A 23137-nucleotide genomic window follows, 5' to 3' on the forward strand; every position below is an offset into this window, starting at 1 on the left:
AGCCATGGTGGGAAGGCCCAAGCCTCCTGCAATGTCCTTGCACTATTGTCCCGTGCCTCACATGGGAAACAGGCACGGAGGAACAGGCAGCAGTGGGATGTCGGGGGGACCTGAGGGGTCGCTCCAGGCGGGAGTGCTTCGGGGTGCTCAGGACTACAAAGGGACCGTCACAGGCCAGGAAGAACCACGGGCACGCACAAAATGCCAAGGAACGAGCCCAGGCAGAGCTGGGGAGGCCCTAGGAGACCATCGTGCGTGGTGAGGCAGGGGAATGGCTCTGCAATTTGCAAGCAAGGCAGACAAGGAATAAATCTGGAACTCGAGCAGAGAGGGAGATGAGCAAAGACACAAAGGTTGAGAGTTCAGACCCCGGGGACCCATGTCAACCTCTGTTATATAAGTCTAGAAAAGCCTTAAACGTGGCTTTGCTGAGAAATGAGTCATCAGCAATGACAAAACCCTGGAGAAGTCATAAAAATTACAGACATTGATAAAATGGAACATCAATACAGCGAATGGGACATGAAATACAGCGAATGAGCACCTCCCGAGATGGACAAACAGCTCTGGACATGAGGCGAGTTGCCTCAGGACCTTCCTCCCAGCTCAAGCATTGCCGTGTAACAGGAGAAATCATCGAGCTCAGTCCCTCTTACAACCTCCTCCTCCAAGGCTGCCCTGTCCCATTTTAACACACTCCATCACCTTTTTCTGTTTGTGGCAGAAAACTCATTTCCCCTTCACCAGTAGGAAGAGGCTTTGTTCACTTGCCGGGACCTCCTGCCAGCGCTCACCCCAACCACTGCACGCCCTGCAGCACTTCAGGCCACTGCTCGCAGGGCACAAAGTGGGGAGAGGGCAAGGCACGGGGGGACAGGGGGACAGCACGGGGAGCAGGGAGGTTGCGGATGGACAGGGGCTGCCTGTAGACGCTGGCCTCAGCCACACCAACAACACTTCACGTTCACGGGTGCCATAAAGCAGCACCCAGCGCCACGGATGGAGGAGGCAGGTTTGGCGGTGGAGTCAGAAGGAAATCCCAGCTAATCCAGCTCAGTTAGACAAAAACAAAGAGGATCATTCTGATACAAAGTTCTGGCTGAAGCCCTGCACCTGATCAGCATTTGCAAGATTAGATAAGGACTGAACTTAGTCCCTTCCTGCATATATTAATGCGAGCTCTCTGGATGTCTGGGCTACTCCAGTTCAAGGGCAAGAAGATGGTCGCTTCTCTGGGGTTCCTATTTGCTGTCCTCTCTTTAGCAAGATGTGTCCCCGTGCAGCAAGTAGCCAGCCGCAACAAAGTCCTCCTGGTGTCCTTCGATGGCTTTCGGTGGAACTATGACCAGGACGTGGACACCCCTAACCTCGATGCCATGGCTGCAGAGGGAGTGAAGGCGCGGTACATGACTCCTGCCTTTATCACCCTCACCAGCCCGTGCCACTTCACGCTGCTGACCGGTGAGTCCCCGCCTGCCAGAGCAAGCAGAGCCCCAAAGGGGGGTGCAGTGTGACGGTGAAAGAGCAAATTCAAGGCTTAGGTATAAGGGAAGCTAAGTCAAGCAGACAACCCAAGGACTGGCCTCAATAGCGCGGTAAGCTTTAGCATATGTGACTTTTGGAAAAAGAGTCAGAGACATGGCAATAGTTACAGAAGCTGAGCCTGTATTCATCAAAGGTAAATAGCATCAGGCTAACCTGATAGCCTCATTTGATGAGATAAATGATTTTTTAAATAAGGGAGATGCAGTAAATCTCATCTTTCTGGACTTCAGCAATGTATTTGATACAGTGCCACATGGGAAATCATTAGTTAAGACGAAGAAGATGAAGATTAGTACAAAATCTCTAATGTGGGTAAGTAACCGGCTGCAGGGAAGGCAACAGCAGGTAATACTGAAAGGAGACTGACAAGCTAGGGAGGGTAACAGGGGAATTCCTGGGGAATCGATTCTGGAGCCAATCTTATTTAAGATTTTCATTAATAACCTTGGCATAAAAGAGTGGTGCATGCTAATGAAATCTGCTGATGAGAAAAGGCAGGGAGGCGGCGTCAATACAAAGGAGGACTGGGATATCATGCAGAAGTAACTGTGCAGTCTTGAGGACTAGAATAATAAAAAATAGCATGAAATGTGACAGTGCAAAGTGCCAGCCTTTCATTTGTAAGGGGATTTCTGCTTTATGCTGACCTCAACCGTTGTGAACAACAGAAAACGAAACACCAAAGCAATTAGTTAAATGCAGCATAACGGTGAACCCTAAATGTGATGAAAAGGGCAAGAGCAACTGCAGGAGGCAGCTGCGCTTCCAGGGGCGAGGGGGGGTCAGGGCGAGAGCCACCCGCACCGTGGGCCCCTGGGACTCACAGCATCCCCCTGCAGCCTCTCACACTCTGTTCCTGGCCACCCAACTTGGTACGAGCCAGGTGGAGGAAGGAGGCAAAAGCAAAGGCAAAAGGACAGCCGGCAAAGGGGAAGGAGAGCCAGAGAAGCAGACACGGACTTGGAAGCCCAGCGGGAGCCTGGCTCACACCCGCCTCGTCCATCTCTTCTGACAGGGAAATACCTCGAGAACCACGGGGTGATACACAACATGTGGTTCAACACCAGCACGGGGGTGAAGCTGCCCTATTACAGCACGCAAGGCATTGACAGCTGGTGGGACAACGGCAGCCTGCCCATCTGGATCACAGCTCAGAGACAGGCAAGTGGGGCAGGCTCCTCTCGCACGCAGACCCCGAGACACAGGCGTCTCCTGCCTGCACTCGTGCAGTAAAAGCTACAGGCAAGCCACGATCTCTAGTGGCCATGAGCTAACATCCTCCTTGCAAATGACAGGCTAATTAGAGCAGCAAAAAAATGTAAATCCCCAGACTCTTGCAGGAATAATTATGATAATTCTATTAAAAATAGCAAAAAATAAAAGATGCATTTCAGCTTTATTAAGATATTAATAAAACAGGTTATCCATTTCCTGTTCAAGGAAACCCCAGCCAGTTCTTTAGGGAGCATAACGAGCCCAAGCACTCAGTGTGCTCCAAAGCACGTACCTCATTTCCTCGGCCTCACCCAGCACCTTTGGGGGACTGGTGCAGGGGGTTGGTCCCCTCTTCACTGAGCACTGCAGCACTTCACTGAGCACTTCCTCAAATGTTAGCAGGCTTTGAATCTGGCTTTGAGACAGGACACGAGACCTTGCCCCAGACACGTACCTTTGCCTGTATTTACCTGCCAAACTGGCCCCATTGATTTCAGTGTGAGTGCTTGTATGACGGCAGCACAGCACACCGTAACGCTCTGGTGGTCAGGAGCCAGAGGGGCCATGCAATGTACAAACAAGTCACTTTCTAAAGTCATAGCAAGTGTTACTAACACAGCGAGGAAACCAGCGCAGAGGGGTTCTGGGAAGGGCAGTGCTTTCAATTAATCACTTTTAATTGGCAATGAGCAAGAAAACCTCATTAGAGGCAGAGGTAGACATTAGGGGGCTGAATGAACTAACCGCATTAGTAGGTAGTTGTTGTACTGACAGATGGAGAGATGCTGCAGAGTGAGTTCAGGTGGGTTTGTGCAATGTCTTCACTAACAGGGTTTAAAGACAGGCTCTATCTATTTCCCTGGGGGACGAGCAAAATATCAAGGGGAAGAAGTGAATATGAAGATGGTGGAGCCCCCCATATTCAACTACAGCAATGAAACCATTTGGAGACAGAACATCGACACTGTCATGGAATGGTTCACGGTGAACAACCTCGACTTCATCGCCCTCTACTTCGGTGAGCCAGACTCAACGGGACACAAGTACGGCCCCGAGTCCACGGAGAGGAAAACCATGGTCAGCCAGGTGGACAGAACCGTCGGCTACTTAAGGCAACGTATCAGGGAAAGTGGCTTGGAACCAAACCTCAACCTCATCATCACGTCTGACCACGGCATGGAGACGGTCATAAAGACCGACGAGATTCACATCCAGAAAGTAGAGAACTTCACGTTCACAGACATCCAGTTTGAACTCTTGGACTATGGACCAAACGGACTGCTGGTACCAAAAGAAGGAAAATTGGAGCACGTGTATTCAGTCCTGAAAAATGCCCACCCAAAGTTACATGTGTACAAAAAAGAAGAGTTTCCAAAGAGATTCCACTACGCCAACAACTCCCGGATCACCCCGCTCCTGATGTACAGCGATCCAGGATACGTGATCCACGGGGTAAGATGCGTGTGCAGACACATTTTACTGTCTTTTCTTGGATCTGCCTCTTTCTTTCTCTCCTCATGCTGCCTCCGGGGAGCTGAGCCGGCGGCCGAGGGGTCGGGGCGCTCACAGCCTGCCTCCCTTTCAGCGGATCAAGGTCCAGTTCAACAAGGGGGAACACGGCTTTGACAACGAGGCCATGAACATGAAAACCATCTTCCGCGCCGTGGGGCCGGCCTTCAAGCGAGGGCTGCTGGCGGAGCCCTTCGAAAGCGTCAACGTCTACGCGCTGCTCTGCGAGCTGCTGGGCATCGCGCCCGAGCCGCACGACGGCTCCCTGGAGGTCCTCAGGCCCCTGCTGCGTGAGTGCCCCGCGGATGGCTGCGGGAACACCGACACCTAGCGGCGGCCGCCCGACGGCCGCAGCCGCTGCGGGACCGGGGCCGGAGCCGGAGCCTCCCGGGGGGCTCCCTCCGCTCCCCCCCGGCACAGCGGGCCCCGGGCCGGCCCTGAGCCAGCCGGCAGCCGGGCAGCTCCCGCTTTAAGGGCGTCTAAACGTCCCCAAAACGCCCGGCAAAGCTCTGCACAGCCGTTAGAGGTTGGAAACGGGAGGTGCTGCGGCCAGCGGAGCATCCTTCCTGCAGGGAGCAGGGGATGCAGAGCGGCGGCTGCTTGCTGTGCCCAGTCCCCTGCACGAGCTCCATGCTGCGGGAAGGGGCTGCTGCTCACCCGGGCAGAGCCCGGCTCCCCGCTTTAATGCTGAACTTTCGCCGTTGCAGGTTCAAGCACTCCTCTCCTTGCTGCCACGAAGCTGTCAGTGATGCTGGGGATTGCTCTCACTCTGCAATGCTGGAGAGGAATATACTAACCCCCTAGCAGAGGTAATTTATTCCAAGGATAGCCAGAAAGCTCTGTGGAGGTGCTGCCTTGTTAGGCATGTGCCTGTGTGTTGGCTGCAAGAAAAAGAAGGAGCAAGTTTGCTGTTTGCCTTCAACGTGCATATATGCCTGGAGACCTAGCAGGATGAGCAATTCTCGGTCTCATTTCCTGGCATTTCCAGCACCACGCATGCACAGCCGACATCCACAGGCTGGACGCACAAGAAATAAGCACCAACAGCGCTGTGCTTTCCTCTCTTGACAGCCTCCAAGTTCCAGGCAGCTCTACCAGAAATGTGTGGCGAGGTGAGGAAGAACGTGTCTGAAGAAGACAGCCTGAGAAGCGCAGGGAGACCCCGTTCCAAAACCTCCCCAAATTTCTCATCCACATTCCTCCAGCGTTACTGAGTCCCAGGGTAGGGAAGCCCTCCCCAGCTCTGGTGTGCACCAGGGATGCGTGGCTGTGGAAGCTGACACCGATGCACAGTGTGACTCTGACAAAAGCATCCTGTGTCGGTGCTGCCCCAACTTCCCCATCTGCTCAAGGGAGAAAAACTCCAACTTGGTTTGGACCAGGGACAGTTAATACATGATGAGCTTCTAAAGCAATTAAAAGCATATCTAAGTTCTGCATGTGCTGAGAAACCTTCTGTAGTTGGTGCTGGACTCCAGCACAGGGTACACGGAGAAGACAGGGGTCTCATCCTGTCTCTGCCGGCTGCTGGGGCTGCTCTGGCTGCCCAAGGGCCCCTGGCTGTGGCAGCGGGGTCAGAACAAGCTCGGCTTTGGCAAAGGCAGCAACTGGGCACAGCAGCCTCAGAGGGATCCCAGCATCGCTCAGTGTCTCCCGCCCCTGCCCTGAGCCCTGGGTGCCTTGAGCGTGGTTCTGTTTGTCCATCCAAAACTTTCTGTCCCTTATGGCTCTGGACAAAAATGGGCAAACAGCACCCACCCAAGCTCAAAACCCACAGCAGACAGGAGAGGCCGCGGCTGCTGTACTCCAGGCAGCGCTCGGGAAACATCACCCACCTGCAGCCCTGATCCTGGGCTGTAGATCCTCCTCCTCGGAGCTTTGGGACGGGGGGCTTAATCCCTGCTGCATTTTGGAGAGGCAGAGGGATGGAGCAGCGACACGGCCTGGGCCCGCCTGGGCCTTGTGGCACCCCGTCCCCCTCCTGTGCCACCTTGGATGCAGGAGGCCCTTGTATGAGGCCAAAGTTCCCTCCCCTGCAGGAAGCAGCCCAGGATCCCTCAGCTGGGGCTCAGGACAGGGAGCAGGACAATCCTGCCATCCCAGAGCCCCGGTCCCTGCCCTCCCAGTGGACACCAGCGGGGCAGCTGCCCCGGCCCCCATCCCAGATGCTGAAGTGCCTCTCCCCAGCCCCGTGCCTCATCTCAGGGGCTCGATAAACATCTGTTGCCATAGAGACTTGCTCGCGCTGCCTTCCCTGCATTGGTTTCACCCAGCAAGATGAAACAAGAGACGCACACTCCACTCAGAAAAACAGGAAGAAAACGTTTGGCTTGAAACCGTATCGGGGGTGGGGGTCAGGCCAGCAGCATGCAGAGTAAATAGCCCATTAGGCAAACAATGGGGAGGCTCTGAAAGGGGAGCCACACGGGCCAGCGCTGCAAATATCATTTAAAATAATATTAATAATGATAGAGCACGGTGACTTTCCCAGTCATCCTGCTGGTGAGCTTGGGACTTTCTGCACAGCTCAGCGCAAACAGCGCCCTGGGCTGTGCCGGCCGCGCCGCTGCAGTACCGAGCGGTGGGCGACGGCTCCCGTGCCGTGCTCACCGGGCAGCAGCAGGGCACGGGGCAGCAGCGGCCGGTGATGGCTGTGGGCCGGGCGGCTGATAGTGGTGAGCTCCTGCGAGGCTTCAGCATGCCTGGCACGGGGAGGGCTGCCCTCTGCAGCGCTGCTCGGGGACAACACGGAGCCGGAGCTTTACGCGGAACAAGACGGGGCCACGCAGCCCCGCTCCTGTGGCCGCTGCAGCCTGGGAGCCCACCAAGCACTCGGCCCGAATTCCAGCCCGGACCGCAGCACGATGCGTGGGCTCGCTTCAAGGGATGCCCTGGAGATTCACATCGTGCACTTGTTTGAATCTTCCAGCCCTCCCCATCCCTCTGACTGTGCAGCCCCGGAATTACGGGTGCTTCTGGTCACAGGGTGAGGCCGATTCTCCCCCTCCACGTGGGTGTGGGGTGGTGTCACCCCGCAGACACCCAGAGCTGGCTCAGTCCAAGCCAACCGGTGACCCCCTGCTCCCCAGCCCAGGAAGTTTCCAGCCCAGCCTCTCCCTCTCCCCATGCAAAATCCAAAATGCGGAAGCCACTCCAAATGCTGTCCTTCTTTGAGTCCTTCCAGCCCTTCCCTTCGCATCTCACACCGTGTACATTCACCGTGTGACATTTCAACCACTCAGCCATCGGACAAACCCCTGCCCGGCCTCGCCGGCAAACCTGGTGCTGGTCGGCACTGCTCGGCCGCGGCTGCCTGCGGCCGGGCTCACCAACATTCCTGCTCCGCGAGTGCTGCGCCTCCCCCGCCTCCCATCCCCACGTAATTCATTCCCCACCGCCCCCCCTCCCCAGGGCCGGGGGTCACGCAGCAGGGAGAGGCCTGTTGTGTATTGCATCCCAATTTGCCATGCATTTCCACGCCATTTGCTTCCCTTTCTTTTTCCTGCGCTAGAAAGACGCTCGCTACCCAGGGGTCCAAACTGCTCCAAGACGGCAGCATAACAACAAACATCTCCATACATATATTTATTTATTTACAGCGCACATGCAGCTTGCAGGAAAACTACTGCCTCTCGAAGTGCCCGCGCTGGGGGCAGCGCGCCCTGCGGTGACCGGGCTCCGCCGTGGCCCAGAGGCGAGGGGCTCTCTGCTGTCCCGTGTCGCGCGGCTCCGTCCCCAGCCCTGTACCCAAATGACATGCAGATCTCTGTGCTTCAATTGGCTCACGCCTCGGGAAAACAACCACCATTTGCCCACAACAAACACGGCCACCGGGGCATCCCCGTCCCCCTGAGCTGGCCCCGGCTTCCTCCTCTGGAGCCGGGGATATTGCGGGTCCTCAGCACCCCCCCGGCACCCCCGAGCCCGCAGCGCAGGAGGGGAGCACAGGGCACCGCTCTTTTCCCGGTGGCTCCAACACAAAGACAGAGGCCAGGTGTCCCCGCGGACACCACCCCGGCCCCACAGCCTGCCCTCGGGCTCCTCGCACCGCGCTGCCCCGGGTCTGCGCTTCGCAAGCTGCAGGCAGGCAGAGCCACCACCGTGCCACCGGGTGCTGGAGCACAGCATTGAGGCACAGCCCAGCCATGGCCACCGCACCAGCAGCGGGCTTCTGCCGCTCCACGCTGCGCTCCACGGCTCTGCACGCTCACACCGAGCACACCCGGGACACGCTGCGGTCATCACATCACTGCCCCCACCTGCCAGACCTCGGGGTGTCAGCTCCAAGGGGCAACACGGCATGTCCCTTCTGAGCAGAGGGGCCGTCACCCCCAAGAAATCCCACTCCAGTCGGCAACAAGACGAGCAAGAAGCACCTTCCTCTCACAGCACGGCCACCGAGGGCTGCAGCCCAGGGCAAGCCCCAGCCCCTGCCCCAAAAGACCGGCAGCGTCCCCGCTCCGTGCAGCAAGGAGCTGCTCGGTCAGTGCCTCAAAGCCACGGGCTGTGGGCACAACCTTACACTGCCACTGGGAGAAAAGAAGCACAGAAAGACTTCCAAGCTGATATTCAATATTTTGCCGACAGGGATTTAACTGCAGCTTCAACTTCTGCTTGCCACAGCGGGCCATGTAGTCCCATGGCAGGACTGGGGAGCAAGACAAAAATCCTGCACTGCTTCACCTCTTGGAAACTACCCTGTGAAAATTTTCCTGGCCAGGGACCCCCACGCTCTCTACTAAAGCCCTGCTTGCTGTGCCCTTTCCAAAGTCCTCCAGTCCACCAGAAGCATCATTAACTGCATCCAAAGGTTCTGCTCTTTGGGTGAAGCACCTTCCTCTGACAAGGAATGCTCCCTCCTTCACCTGAGCGCCGCACACCCCCGCTACCGGCACCACACACGATACACGGCATTCCTGGGATGTCTGACATGCTTGGGAAGAGCTACAACATTATATTCCACCAGATTAGTTAAGGAGTCGGAATCTCATTATTAAGACGCCAGAAGTTTTCTCAGTGACTGCCGAGGTTACTGGCTTCGCTGCCACTTAGCCCTGCTGGTGCTACCACGATATTACTGCGCGCTCCCAAGTCCCTCAGAGGTGAAGCCTCCTTCGGGGACGGGGACCCTGAACCCAGCACAAAGGCAGCCTGGGGAGGGCTCTGGGTATTTCCTCCTGCATCCCCCTGCAGCTCTGCCCCCAGCAGAAGGCAGAGGCACGGAGCCCCTATGGCGTCGGGGGGGGTCCTTGCCACTGCTGCCCAGGAAGGCGCCGCCGCTGGGACCTGGCAGAGCCAGGAGCGGGGAATGTGCCGCTGGGCGAGGGGCTGGGACCCCCCTGCTGGGCGAGGGGCTGGGACCCCCCTGCCAGATGAGGGGCTGGGACCCCCCTGCCTTCAGTCACAGCCCCGGCCCGCGCGGTCCTGGTCCCACCCAGCACCTGCGCTCCCTGCCCTTTCGAGGGGAGCTGCAGGCAGCAGCAGATGGCAAAAGGGCAGTGGCAAGAGGCGCTCGAGCACGGTTTTATTTTTTTTGTCACTAAAACATCCCGAAATGACGAAGAGAAAGGCGGGCTGTGCCGGGCCAGCACCCGCCGGCACCAGGGAGGGGCAGGCAGCTACGCTTGCATTGCTGAGCCCGCAACAAAAGATCAGACTAGCAATGTAAAAACTCATGAGATTTTAACATATAAAAAAGTGGGATTTTTTTTGTTCACTTCCTGTTTTTGCTACTCTTTAAAGCCACAAGTTCAGTCTGTCAGTGCTTATATTGATTTGTTCTCTTTCTTTTCCTTTCTTTTCTTTTTCTTTTCTGAGAAAAAAAAAAGTGAGATTTTTCATTTAACCACACGGCTCAAGGACCTGGAGCTTTATTAGACATCAAATAATGGGAAACCTGTGATCAAGCTGAGAAAACGGCCACACCAACCCGGACTGCGGCCATGGCTCGGAGTGCCTTTGTGCTTCGAGGAGACACTCGCTCTGCCCTCGGGCACCCAAGATGGTTTTTAAACTACGCAAAATAACTGCAGCTCCAAATGGAAGCGGGCGCAGCGCACGCCGCAGCCCGGGTGCAGACCAGACAGCTCGCTCGCACATTCCCAGTAACCCCCCGGGGATGGGATGGAGAGCAGATCTCCAGCCCAGCCTGCAGAAGGTGACCGGGGCGCAAGGCAGAGCTTTTCCCACCGCTCGCGATGGGAACTTGGATCGGCAGCAACGCGGAGGCGTGCGCCGGCACACGCGTGGCGCGCTGGACGCACGGCGGTGGGGAAACCCGGTTATTCTGGAAATGAAGTGGACGGTGCTGGCCACGAGGGGTCATACACGAAGCTGCTGAGACAACCGCACCTCAGACACATCCAAACGCTGCCCGCTCAGCCCCCGGCGAGACCCCAACGCCAGAGGTCCGCCGCCACCTCCTAACCTCGCTTCCCCGAGGCTCAGCGAGCAGGCGAACAAAGCACCTGCACCCAGCCCAGCCTCCTCCTCGCTGCTCAGGGAAAGAAGCAAACAGTCACTGCATTTCTGCATCCTCCCCAGGCGCTCTGCAACACCGAGGGGCAGCCGAACAGCCGGGAGAGGAGCCCACCCAGTGCTGCAGGAACCCGGGCTTATTTCCTCGGGTACTTTTCTGGCCGTGCCTGCGAGCCAGATGGAGGCAGCTCGAGCCTGACATTCCTCGCCCGGCGCGGTCACTCGAGCTGCCACATAAAACGCCGTGAATGCCGTATTGTGCGCGCACACGGCTCGTGTGTGCGGGGATGGAAAGTCTCGCACGTTTTTTTGCTAAAATTTAAGACGTGCTGCACACAAAGACCAGAGCTGATGAAAGCTAAATTAACTTTAAAGAACGAAAAAAAGCGCGGCGCTGGGTTACATTTCCATGTCACGTTTGGCTTAAAAAAATAAACCAAAAAAACCCGCTTCTAACTATTCTTGTCGTCAGCAAACAAAACCAGTCAAAAGAAAACAATAAGATGCGGCATGACCCGACACCAGGGGAGCGCCTAGGAAGGACTCGGCGCCCCAACGCCTCCCCTGTCCAGGGGCAGCGGCCCCCCGCCGCCCCCCCCCCCGCCACGCAGGGGCTCCCCCCCGCCTCGCCGCCGCCCGCAGCGGGGACACCGCAACGCCCGGCCGCAGCCCGCGGAGGCGCAGAGCGGCTCGCCCAGCCCAGCGTCGCTTACCGGAGGCGGCGGTCCCGGGGGGGGTCTGAGCGGCAGCCCCGCGGGCAGGACACCCCATCGCCCGGGGCTGGGGGGGGGGCCCCGCTCAGTCCGTGCACGCCGCGGGCGCCGAAGCGTTCGGGCTACGGAAATTTCATTTCCCCGCGGCCGCCGCGCGGCTGCTCGCAGGCTCCGGGCCCGCGGTGGCGAACTCCCCGCGGTGCTGACTCATCTTCTTCATGCCCGTGAAGCACCGAGCCCGGCGCTCCACGCCCACAGCCGCCGTGCGGCGGCCGCTCCCGCTGCCCTGCCCGCCCCGGGGCGCGGGGCCGCGGCGCGCTCCTTGGCGCGGCCCGGCTCGGCCCGGCTCGGCTCGGCTGGGCGGCGGGGAAGCGATTCCGGACCGGGCGCTACCTGGCCGCGAGCCCGCGGGCTGGCACCGCGGCACGGATGGCCCCGCCGGACGGCCCCCCCCCCCCGCCCCGCCGGCCTTTATTCGCTCGCCGAGCGGTTCGGAACCACGACCTCGGCTCCGGCACCGACCGGGGGCTGCGCGGGGGCTGCGTCCCCGTGCCCCGGGGCTGCCCCGCGCCGCTTTGTCCCCGGCCACGCCGCGGCCCGGAGCCGGTGGCCGAGCCCGGCCGGGACCGGGATGCTCGGGGCGGGACGGCGCCGGCACCGCGCCGACACCGGGCGGACACCGGGCGGGACCGGGCCGGCTCTCGGCTCTCCCCGGGCTGCGCTGGGAGCCCCGCAGCAGCCCCGCACCGTGCGGGCCGTGCCGGGCCGTGCCCAGCCGAGCCAGCCCTGCCGCACACGCCGCCAGCCGGCCCCGCGCCCAGGGGAACAAAGCGCCGCGCTGCGGCTCTGCGCGCCCGCACCGGGCCGAACCGGGCCGGGCCGAACCGGGCCAGCCCCTGCCCATTGTCCCCGCACCGGGCCGGGCCGGGCCGGGCCGCCCCCCGCGCGGGCAGGAAGGGGAGGGGTCGCGGCAGACAATGCCTCCCCCCCCCCCCCGCGCCGTCACGGCCCGCCCTCCGCTCCCCATTGGCCGGCGGGGAATTTGGGGAGCCCCCCCCTTCCCCCCCCGCCGGGGGCGCGCGCGTCGCATTGTGCCGGGGGGCGCGCGGGGATGGGGGGGCGGGGGCGCGCGCGGCCGCCGTCGGGGGCGCGCCCGGGGGCTCCCCTTGTGTGTGCGTGCGTGCGGGGCCGCGGCCGGGGCCGGGGCCGGAGCGGGGCCGGCCGGCGCCATGGAGGAGCTGAGCAGCGTGGGAGAGCAGGTCTTCGCCGCCGAGTGCATCCTCAGCAAGCGGCTCCGCAAGGTGGGCCCCCGCCGCGCCCCCCCCCCCCCCGCGCCCCCGGCCCCGCCGCCGCCGCTAACGCGCCTCTCTGTGCCTCTCTCCGCAGGGCAAGCTGGAGTACCTGGTCAAGTGGCGGGGCTGGTCCTCCAAGTGAGCGGGGCGCGGGGCCGGGGGGGGGCGCGGGGCGGTGCGGGGCGCGGGGGGCCGCCCGCCCGGCCGCTTTTGTTCGGGCCGCGCCGCTCCTTTTGTTTACAAATAAGCGCGGCCGCGGCCCGGCCCTCCCCGCCGCCGCGTGGGGCTGAGCTCCCCCCCCCCGGCCGGGCCGGCGCCCCCCCGGCGGGCAGGCACCGGCCGCGCGTCCCCCTCCCGCCCGCTCCCCCGGGGTGCGCGGGGCTCGCCTCGAGCGGCGCCGCCGAGGCCGCCCCCGGCCCGCGCCCCCCCAGCCCCTCGCCCCCGGCCGTCGGTGCCGGGACGCCCCGGGCCCCGACGGCGCCCCGAGCCCGGCCACCTCCGTCCCCACCGCCGCCGCCGTGAGAAGCGCGGGGCCCGGAGCCGGGTCCTCGGGCCGGGGCTCGCGGAGGGCCCGGTTGTCCTCGGCTGAACTCCCCGGGGCCCGGCCGGTAACGGGGAGGGGGGGCGGCGAGCGGCGGTCCCGTGCTCTCGCCCAGTCCCGTCTTCTGTTCCAGGCACAACAGCTGGGAACCCGAGGAGAACATCCTTGATCCGAGACTGCTCCTCGCTTTCCAAAAGAAGTGAGCAAACCATAAATATTTCTAAACGAACGATAAAGTCAATTAACTTCTAATTGGCCGCGCGTGCGGTGGAAGTTGTGGAAACAACAGAGCGAGGCTCTCCGTGCCTTTTGTGGCACGGCTCTTTTGTTCATCTCCTGAAATTACAGTTCGGGTCCACCTAGGACGGCTCTCCCCAGGCTGGGTAAACACGGAGAATTTATGGCCCTGTGCACAATCTGTTTGTGCTCTCGCCGTACAATGGGCGCACGGCAGCCCCCAGCAGAGACCTTTAGCTCTGGTTCCCCGACCAGCAGCCGGGGCCTCGGCCGGGCTTGGGGGGTGACCGCACGCCCGGGTGGGGAGACGGCTCCTACGGCTCCGGAAATGGTGGACTCGGAAAGGCACCAGCGTGTATTTACGGAGGGCATAGCTGCGAGAGGGGTGAGGAAGTAATGGGTGGGAGAAAATGGTGTCCTCTGCCAGAGCCGGGCTACGACACGGAGCCGAGCTCTGAGCTGCAATTGTTCTGCAGCTATTATACACCGGGAGTCAGGCATGGAGATAGAAAAGTAGCCAGCTGGCTACGTTGAGCACAGTGCTGCCAAATATTTTGGCTCCGTATTAATAAAAATCATTAAAGTTTATGATAGGATTTAATTATAACTCGTTTCTGGAGCCATTTTTTTCAAGAATAGAAGCTGCTGGTTATTGCAGACAGCACGGGTTTAATCAGCCATATGTATTACAGCTTAACACTGTCCTTTTTAAATGGAGAAACACCAAATGGTATCGTGACCTGAACACGGTCTCGGTGCGGTCACCCCGGGCTTTGCGTGGCTGTCGGCCCGGGCCACCACCTCCCCGCCAAGGATGCAGCAGAGGTAAAATGAGCCCGGTGAAAGAGAGAAAGCTGGGATCCCAGGGAGAGCCTTCGCTGTTCCTCCGCGCAGCGGCTGGCCTGCTCCTCGCAGGGAAGGGGAAGCACAGCTCTGCGAGTGTGTAAATAAGGAAGGGCTCAGCAGAGATCGTTCGGATGCATCCGTTGGCCTGTTCCCATTCTGCCGGCAAAGCAGCAAATTTCGCTGCAAATTGGAAAAGTCGCTGGCTCGGGGTGGGCAATGCTGTGGTGCATCGCTGACCACTGGAAGCTTCTTGCGGTGGGAGTGTTCTTGTAGCGAACGAGGACGCAAACAAACAGCTCTGCCTCGCTGCCGGAGCCGCCCCAGTTCCCCGGGCCCTGCAAGGCGCGGGCTGAGCGCCCGCGGATCAGGAAGCCACTCCCAGGGGCAGCGTTACAAAAACCGATGCCTCTTTTTGGAAGGTCTGTGGCTGGCTCCAGTCGAACAAAGGTACCAGGACTAGGGCAGCCATCGGGAAGGTGTTGCATGGCGAACGGAGCTGTTTGGTAAATACATTTCAGCCACCCATGCAGTTCAGTCCCATGTTTTATGCAAGAGACTTTTTCTTTTCATCTCTCCGCCAGTATATCAGGGCAAATGCTTTCTTGCTGAGCCAGCTGAATATCCTGATGCCTGGACAGCCATCTTTGTCCACCATTTTTGTAGCCCTTTTCTCAGTTTGTAGTTCTTTTTTCTTCACTTTCTTGGCCCGAGTCTTCCAGTCGCTGTAGGTCATCTGGCAGAGCAATGCTCAGAGCTGGGGGACGGGCTCCTGGTGTTTTCATTCCAAAGCTGCTGCTGAGGTGCACAGCTGCCTGATGTATTTTAAATACTGATAGCGATGTGTGGCCCCAAAATGTTGGAAATGGTTGTGGAAGGGAAGGGTGCTGCTACCTGGCCCGGCCCAGGTACCCCACGGGGAGGCTGCAGGGTATGGGACACCTTCCAGCTGCTGCTCAGAGCGGAGCAGAACCTACAGCATCAGAGCAGGATTTTTTTTAATAACAGAAGAAAGGGAGGAATCAGTTGTTATGTGTGTTTTTTTGTTTGTTTGTTTTTGTTCGTTTGGTTTTTTTGCAGGCTTAGTCCTTAATCTTTTTTTGTGATTTTTTTTTTTCCAGGGAGCACGAGAAAGAAGTGCAGAACCGCAAGAGAGGCAAGCGGCCCAGGGGCAGGCCCAGGAAACACGTGGTGAGTCCTGGAGGCGGTGGAAATCCACAGCAGAGACAGCGCTGGAGAGGCTCTGACCCTGAGGGGCACCAGCGGGTGTCTGTCCCACAGCACGGTGTCGTGGGCGCTAAGCCTCCGGAGGGTGGCGAGGACACAGTAGTGCCTGCGGACCCTGTTGTAGAGGCTTTGCAGAGTGCAGGGATGGGCAGCTGGACGGGGATGCCTGCAGGAGGGCTTCTCTTTGTCGCTGGTCTGGTGGTGGTGTAGAAAGAGACGGAGCAGTTCCCGGGCACCAGGTCCCGCCTGGTGTTTGTGCCTGGCCGGTGCCGTAGCGCACGCTCCTTGGTTCATTTTCTGGCAGAGGTCGCGTGTCATCTAGGGAGAGCAGCTCGGGTAACACAGGGAAGGAACCTGTGTGCTTGTCCAGGGCACCCAGCCAGACCATGCTGGAGGATTTGCAGTGTCTATGACTGTTCTTTGATAATTTGTCTTCACTCTTTCCCTGTCCCTCCTCATTGCTTCTTAGGAACCAGAGATGCCCTCAAAAAGTAAGTCAAGTAGTTCCTCTTCCTCAACATCCTCCTCTTCTTCCTCCTCCGATGAAGAGGATGAAAGCGACCTGGAAGCAAAGAGAGGTCCCCGCAGCAGAGAGACTCACCCGGTACCCCAGAAGAAAGCGCAGATCCTGGTGGCAAAGCCAGAAATGAAAGACACTTCCAGAAAGAAGCGTGGGCGGAAACCTCTCCCCCCAGAGCAGAAGGCAGCTCGGAGGACTGTGAACTTGACAAAGGTGCTGAAAACGTCCCGCAAGGAGGTGGGGGGCAGCACCAAGCTGATGGGGAAGCTGCAGCCCCAGCACAGCACGCAGGGCTCAGGGATGGCTGTGCTGAAGGAAGCGCCGGGCACCCTGGCTGGGCTCAGCTCCGGAGGGTCCTCGGCAGAAAACCTTCCCAACATGATGAAGAGCGGCTCCACCAGCCCGAACCGGGCCATCAGCTGGCAGAGCTCCATCGTGCACTACATGAACAGGATGTCCCAAAACCAGAGCTCGGCAGAAACCTCACCCCTGAGCAGGCTCGCGCTGAAGTCGCAGGCATCGAACAAGAGTGGCTTAGGGCTGGACCTAAAAATGAGGAACCAGAAAGGATCTGGGGAGCTTGGGCTGACCATGCAGGGAGCCAAGGCTGCCAAGGTTCCCAGCGGCGGTGCTGGAGGGGACCAGAAGTCTGGGTTCGCTGCAGGAGCCCAAATGCTGCACAACGGCAGCAAGACGCCTGCGAGCTCGGCTGTGCCCGGGAGCCAACTGGCGTCCAGTCAGGAGCTGAACCTCCAAGCTTTAAACTTGCAGAGCGTCAAAAATGGGCAGAACGCAGCCGGGGGGAGCAGCCTCCCTCGCCACGCGTGCAGCACCCTGTCCAAAAGCGCCGGTGCAGCGGCGAGCGCGGGTGCCGCCATCACGAAGGGCGGCGGAGCCGGTGCCGGATCGAATGCTGCCAGCGTGGGGGACAGCAGCAAGAGCGAGAAGCAGGCGCACAGGGCGGTCGCTGGCGAGAGGGACTCGGCCAAGGGCGGCACAGCCAGCACGCAAGAGGGGCACGGGGCCCCCGAGAGCCGCAAGCCAGCCGCCCTCTCCGAAGTGAGCACAGGCGAAGAGACCAGCTCGGACTCGGATCGGGATTCTGCTTCCTTCCCCGGCGTGGGTCAGAACATGTCCGTCTCCATCCAGACCAGCCAGGACTGGAAGCCCACCCGCAGCCTGATCGAGCACGTCTTCGTCACGGACGTCACCGCTAACCTGATCACAGTGACGGTCAAGGAGTCCCCCACCAGCGTCGGGTTTTTCAACCTGCGGCAATACTGAGCCAGGGAGCGGGAGAGGAGGGAGGCGGTCCCCGGGCCTCTCCCTTAGCCTTGCCCAGCTCTCCCGTCAGGTTTTTCTTTCTTTAGGTGAACGCCCCGTGGCAGGGAGTCGCATGGTGACCGTCCGCCCCTGCCAGCGGCTGCCTCCGTTCTCTGCAGCGTGGCGCCCAGTGCTGCAGGCAGTGCCAGCTCGGACACTGTCTGCAGCACCCACGCACACCCCGCGAGACCTGTTGAGACTTGTGCTCAGAGGGCCTGGGAAACGTACGGTGAAACCCGCTCAGAAGTGCCAGCGCGCGAGGGAGTCCCTCCCTGCTGCCCTTCGTCCCGCCAGAGCCGGCGCCCCACGCAGAGGGGCCGGCGCCGCGGGCCAGGAGCAGAGGCGTTATCGTGCTGCTGGGAGGTGACGGGCTGGCAAGTTCTGAGCCAGGCTTCACCGTACACGGCTCTCCCTGCTTGGCAGCTTGAAATGGCAGAACGTGCAGTGTAGGGCTCTGGTGGCAGGGAGAAGGGGTGGAGGGGCCGCGCGCCAGGCTGACGCTCGGGAGAGGAAAGGAGAGGAAAGGAGAGCCTCTTCTCTCCTCTGGGCGCGCCGTGAATCCACCTGCAAGCTGCGAGGACAGTCACAAGTCGATCCAAATAGACAGCTGGTGCTCCCAGCACCCGAGGGCTGGGGGGGTGGCTGTGGTACGGGGGTTTTTCAGGGTACATTAAGTCCAGCCACCCCCCTGGGCTAGGTCAGTTCCAATGATGGTGAAGTCCACGATGCCTCCATCGTGGTTTCCAGCTGATAAGGAAATATTGTTTACATTTTTTACTAAGGGAAAAACCTTTTTTAGAGGGAGGGGAATAAACCCAGTCTAGCAAAGGCTGAATGGTGAGACACTGATGAGACAGGGGTCTCATGATGATGAGACATGATGAAAGATGCCTCTTTGAGAGCAAGGGGCGACGGGCAGCAGGCATCGGGTCCAGCTGAGGGGCTGTACAGCCCAGTGAGCCCAGAGCCGCTCCTCTGCCTCGTCCTGGCCTCGTAGCGCCTCGGCCTCACACTCAGCAGCGTCCAGGCACTTGCAGGGACCAAGCTGGGGAATATTTTTTAAGTCTTGCAGAGCACGCAAACTCTCTTGACAGCAGGTAGGTTGGTGCTGTGACTCCCAGTTGGCTGAGGTTGGTGCTGGAGTTAGGCTAAAAAGCAGCTGGACCCAGTGCTGCTGTCAAGCCCCGTGCCTTGGATGCTCGTCGGTGTCGAATCGTGCTCATCATCCCCATTTTTCTCCAGCTGGAGGGCTCGGGACCGGCAAAGGACAACGCCTGCCCGGGTTGCCTAGAGCAGTCAGCAGCAGGCACCCACTGCTGCTGCCCCCCCGGGCTGTGCCTCCAGGAGCGGCATCTTCTGCGGCCACCTCGCCCTCCGGTCCCGAGCCAGCAGCTGGGTTGTTAATTTTGGCTTGTAATTGCAACCAATAATGGCTTTTTTACTGAGGTCTTTTTCCCTGCTATAGATTACTCTTACAAGCCAAAATTAACAGCAGTAGTTCAGGCAGAGTTTAATAGCATTTGAGGTCATTTTAGTTCTGTTAATGCTGAACTCCTTCTCTGGAGAAGATGCAAAGCCTGCCGTCTGCCAGGTCTCTGGGTACGTTATTAGGAAGTGCCTCCAGGGTCTGCGCCGTGGCTCGGGGCGGCTGCAGGCACGGCGTCAGCACGGCTCATCGCTCGCCGGACCACACTGCCCTGCCCCAGGGCCGAGCATCTTATTGTGCCGCGGACAGGGGCACTTGCAGCGTCGGTACCCGCAGGAGAGCAGAGAGGAAAAAAGACCAAATGAGGGGTACGCGTTTCTGAACCCCCAGTGCATCAGACCACCACAGCCGCGTTGGCTGCCGGTGGTGCAATTCTCAGGTGAAATGAAAAACCAGCGATGGCAGCGTTTGCTGCCTGGGTGCGAAAGGGACGTTGTTCCCTGTGTGGTGGCTGCCGTCTTCTCCAGGAAAAGCTCCCGTGGGCTAGAAACGGATTCCCTTAGCTTTTTATTTAATCCGCAGCCGTCCCGTTGGTCATGGCTTTGAGATGGTTTTGTTCTAGAGCCTGAGCGCAGCATCCTACGGGAGCTGATGGCGAACTGGGGCGGGCCAGGGGGTATCCCTGTAGCTCCTGTGCAGTTGTCCCCATGCGCAGCCGTGCTGCCTTGAATGTCACTTCACCACGGTGCCGGGCAGCTGGGGACCAGGGGGATTTGCTGCAAGCCGCCTGCAGAAGGCCTCGTGCAGCCCCGTGCCTGCAGCAGGCTGGGCTCTGCTCCGCGAGGCAAAGGGCCCCAGGGAAGAGGTGAGCCTCAGGTGAGCCTCATCCACGGACGGGGTTCCTGAAGGACAGTTTCCGTGGAGCTCCACGATGCCAAAATGTCAGTCTGTTATGTTTACCTTGTGGTCTTTAACGTTGCCAAACGACATAACCGTTGCTTTGAAAAGTCCAAGGAAACATCAGCCTGTGTTAGCAGAAACGAGTGCCCCAGGCGCGGCCTCCGCTGGGGCTGGGGGTGCGCGGTTCTGGGAGGGGAACCGAGGGGTTTGTGGGACCTCAGAGGCAATGCCCGGCTCTCTTCCCCACACACCAAATGTTTGCTAGTTGGCCTTTGCAAATCCAAACTAAACGACGATGTGCCTTTTGCAACTGTCCTTATTTCAGCCTTGTCCGTGACACCGGTCCTTCGACAGGTTTGTGCCTATGCAAAGCTGGGTGGTCGCAGGGTGCTTGGGGACAGCCGCGACCCCGGCGGGGAGAGGTGCCTCGGGTCCTCGGCAGGACACCCAGCCCCGAGTGCCGGAGGTGGCTGACGGATGCTCCCGAGGGGAAGCCAGCCCGGCAGGGATGCTCTTGCCTAGGATGGGATGTGGGGGCTGGCGTCCCGAGGTGGCTGCCGAAGGGGAAAAGCGTTTGAGGATGGTCTGAGAAGGGGTCAGGCACTCAGCATCCCCAGAAGGTGCATGAGATGAGACGCGAGGGCAGATGGCGTGTTCATTGCTCACCAGCTCCGAGGAGGCTGCTCCCTCCAGAGTGCCCCATCACAGCCCCAATGCCTTTCTCCTTCTGGCAGCTTGCCCCGGGCCAGGCTGACGCCCCCCCAGGCTGACACCCTCCTGGGGGGGGTGAGCGGCCCCACAGCGGCTTCACCCAGCGTCCCCAGGCATTGCCCTAGGTAGCGGCAGGACTCTGCTGTCACCGCTTTAGCTATTGTGCCTTTCTGCTCACCAGCTGGTTCGATTCCAAAGGTTTAAGAATGGTGAAAATGATAATCCAGAAATTTTTCTAAACTTCATCTCATCCCTCCCCCCTTCCCCAGCCCCTCCTGACCTCGTGTTTCAGGACCTTGACTTTCCCAGCAGCGCTGGCGTGCGTCTGAGTGAAAGGTTTGTGTTGAAGTTTGCCTCTCAAAGGCACATTATGTGAGTGATTTACGGTAATCTTTTGTGGACAGAGGTTGAAAGCTGATGCAGACCGTGTTTACCAGTCAGTGCCATTAGTATTCAAGGTCTACCTTTTTATTTTTTATTTTAAGTTTGCTGCTATGGGTTTGAGTGTTCAGTTGTGTGTCAAACAACCAATTAAAGGTTTGTCACTTGTCATTTTCTAAGGGGTTTCCGATGTGGAAAGTCCTGCAGTATTTGTATATTGAATGGATATTTTCTCCAGGCATAATCTGGTTAAGTATACTTGTTGTTTTCCATTGGACTGGAAGAGGTGGCCAATTCAGCCATCTTCCTTAGAAGCCTAGTATATTTTTATATATATATATTTGTACCAAAAAAAAAAAAAATGGAGCTCGTGGAAGGACGGGAATGGTTTCAGGGGGTTCAGTTTGCTTTGAGTTTCTGATCTGGGTGTGAAGGGCTCCAGAGCGGGAGAGGTTTTTACTGAAAGAAATTGGGTGAAAACAAACAATTGTTCTTGTAACTTGCGCCAGTCACTGGTCTGATTTGTATGTTTTAATTAAAAAGAGAGCCAAATCGTTCCTGTATGACACTTATAATTGCTTTAAACTACAGCTGTTTGTTTGCTTTTATTTTCAGAGAACAAAAGTTGGAGATGTTATTACCCTGGGAAAGCCTAAGTGCTTTGCTGGAGCAGGACAGCCGCCCGGCCCGCCGAGCGACGCGGGGCTCCCTGGGCCGCGGTCACCCTCACGCCAGCTCGCTCGCGGCCCGTGCGGTGTGGTTTCTGGTGCTTCTGGACACTCGTGCTAGTTTAGACCTCTAGGCTACTTTTAATTTATTTGCAGGAAAACACTAGGAGATGCTACGTCGGGCGGGGTTTTTTTTTTTTTGTATAACTTTTCCACTGCTCTTTTTTTAGTATATCAATAAATATTTTGTTTAACTTTTCAGCCTGCTGTGCTCACTGTGCCGGCCCGAGCAGGGGGAGGCAGCGCGGGAGCCCCGCTGCTGCCTTGCGACCCCGCATCCCCCCGGGGCCCCGCGTTCCTTCCCCGCTCCGGGAGGCTGCGGGGAGCCCCGGCCCGGTGCTCCCCAGCCCCGCGGGAACCGGGGTCGGGCGAGGGAAGGCTGAGGGGAAGCGGAGCCGTGAAACCGCCCCCCCCCCCGCCTCCTCCCCGGGCCCGGGCCCCGGCTCCTCCCGGCCGGCGGGAGGCTGAGCGGGGCGCAGGGGGGGCGCCAGGGCTGGGGTTGGGGCTGGGGCTGCGGCGGCCCCGGGCTCTCAGGTGCCTCCGCTCCGCGCCCCCCCCGGCCCCGGGAGCCGCCCCGCACGTGCTGGATGGAGCCGGGCCGGGGGCGGCGGCCGCCGGGAGCCGCGGGGCGCGCAGCGGGCACGGCCGGCCTGGGGAGGGCGCTGCGCGGCCGCGGACGGGCCCGGGCGACGGCGCCTTCCCGGGCCCGGCCGCCGTGGAGGGGCTGGGGGCGAAGCGGCCCCGAGACGGGCCGAGCCCGGGCCCTGGGCTCCGCCGTCGGGGCTCCCGTCGGGGCGGCCGCGGAGCGGAGGTTCCCGGGGCGGGGGGGGGCGGGGGGCGGGGAGCGGAGCCTCCGGGGCGGGGGGCGGCGGGGGGGCGTCCGAAACACCGGGGGGGCGGGGGGGGCTGGGCTCCTCGGGCCGCGTCCCGGGGCTCCGGTAGCCGGGCCCCCGCCCCCCCGCGGGCCGTCCCCACCCCCTCCGCACCGCCCCGGCCTGGGGCCCCGCCGCGCCCGTGTGAAAGGGTCCCCCCCGCTGGGGCCGGGGGAGAAAGGCGCCATTGTGCGGCCCTTTCTCCCGCGCCTACTTGACACTCATTTTCCGCGCACAGATGCTGACAGCTCTGATAATAAGGGGGTCTGCGCCTTTCACCCAGCGGAGCAGAAAAAGGAGGTTAATGAGGACACAGCTTAAAAAAAAAAAAAATACAAAAAAAAAAAACAACAAAACCCCCTCGCTTCCCCCCGGCTGCGCGGCCGAGGGAGATTTGAATACAAAGGCCGGGCTCGCCGGGCAGGGGCGGCCGCCGCGCACCGGGGCCCCGGCCCCGCGCCGTCGGAAGGCCGCGCCGTGGCCCCCCGCCGGCCGGAGCGGTTCAAGGGCGGAGCGGCGAGGCCCGGAGCAGTTCCCGTGCCCAGCCCGGCACCCGGCCGCCTTCAGCGGGGCGCAGCGGCGGCCCCGGGGCTTCTCCGGGCGCGGAGCGGAGCCGCGCACGGCCGCCCGCCGCCGCCCCGTCCGAGCGCCGCGGGACAGCCCGGCCCGGCGGCCTC

General features: G+C 60.1%; 3 protein-coding genes across 6 annotated transcripts in view; 2 read left to right on the forward strand and 1 right to left on the reverse strand.

Annotated features, from left to right (window-relative positions):
- RBFOX3 (RNA binding fox-1 homolog 3) overlaps nt 1-12386 on the reverse strand; it is a 176006-nt gene extending 163620 nt beyond the window's left edge. For all 3 annotated transcript variants that reach the window (XM_080560963.1, XM_080560962.1, XM_080560965.1), the window contains exon 1: nt 11460-12386. The gene's annotated coding sequence lies outside the window, so the exon portion shown is untranslated. The remainder of the gene's footprint in view (nt 1-11459) is intronic.
- ENPP7 (ectonucleotide pyrophosphatase/phosphodiesterase 7) lies at nt 1173-11378 on the forward strand (the record flags this gene model as incomplete). The annotated part of the gene is made up of 5 exons (XM_080560972.1): nt 1173-1461; nt 2561-2706; nt 3592-4212; nt 4346-4559; nt 4977-11378. The coding sequence occupies 5 exons, from the start codon at nt 1173-1175 to the stop codon at nt 5063-5065; spliced, it is 1359 nt and encodes a 452-aa protein (XP_080417098.1). The 3' UTR covers nt 5066-11378.
- A 193-nt stretch (nt 12387-12579) lies between the features above and the next one.
- On the forward strand, nt 12580-22006 carry CBX2 (chromobox 2). Of its 2 annotated transcripts, XR_013940703.1 has the most exons (6): nt 12580-12760; nt 12846-12889; nt 13426-13491; nt 15494-15563; nt 16069-20815; nt 21476-22006. XR_013940703.1 is itself a non-coding variant. In XM_080560941.1 (5 exons), exons 1-5 carry the CDS (start codon nt 12689-12691, stop codon nt 17401-17403), a joined length of 1587 nt encoding a protein of 528 aa, XP_080417067.1. In that variant the 5' UTR covers nt 12580-12688; the 3' UTR covers nt 17404-21416. The 2 variants fall into 2 exon arrangements, 1 of the variants encoding a protein (XP_080417067.1); XM_080560941.1 differs by lacking the exon at nt 21476-22006 and having other exon boundaries at nt 16069-21416.
- The last annotated feature ends 1131 nt before the right edge of the window (nt 22007-23137 follow it).

The sequence above is a fragment of the Anser brachyrhynchus genome (genome assembly GCF_964034855.1).
Source record: "Anser brachyrhynchus genome assembly, chromosome: 18".
Classification (NCBI taxonomy): Eukaryota; Metazoa; Chordata; class Aves; order Anseriformes; family Anatidae; genus Anser; species Anser brachyrhynchus.

What these genes read in the sequence shown, in the direction of transcription:
- CBX2 (XM_080560941.1), top strand. Translation starts at nt 12,689, where the DNA reads ATGGAGGAGCTGAGCAGCGTGGGAGAGCAGGTCTTCGCCGCCGAGTGC. An exon ending in CTCCTCGCTTTCCAAAAGAA is followed by an intron (nt 13,492 to 15,493) that starts GTGAGCAAACCA and finishes TTTTTTTTCCAG; the next exon opens with GGAGCACGAGAAAGAAGTGC. An exon ending in GCAGGCCCAGGAAACACGTG is followed by an intron (nt 15,564 to 16,068) that starts GTGAGTCCTGGA and finishes ATTGCTTCTTAG; the next exon opens with GAACCAGAGATGCCCTCAAA.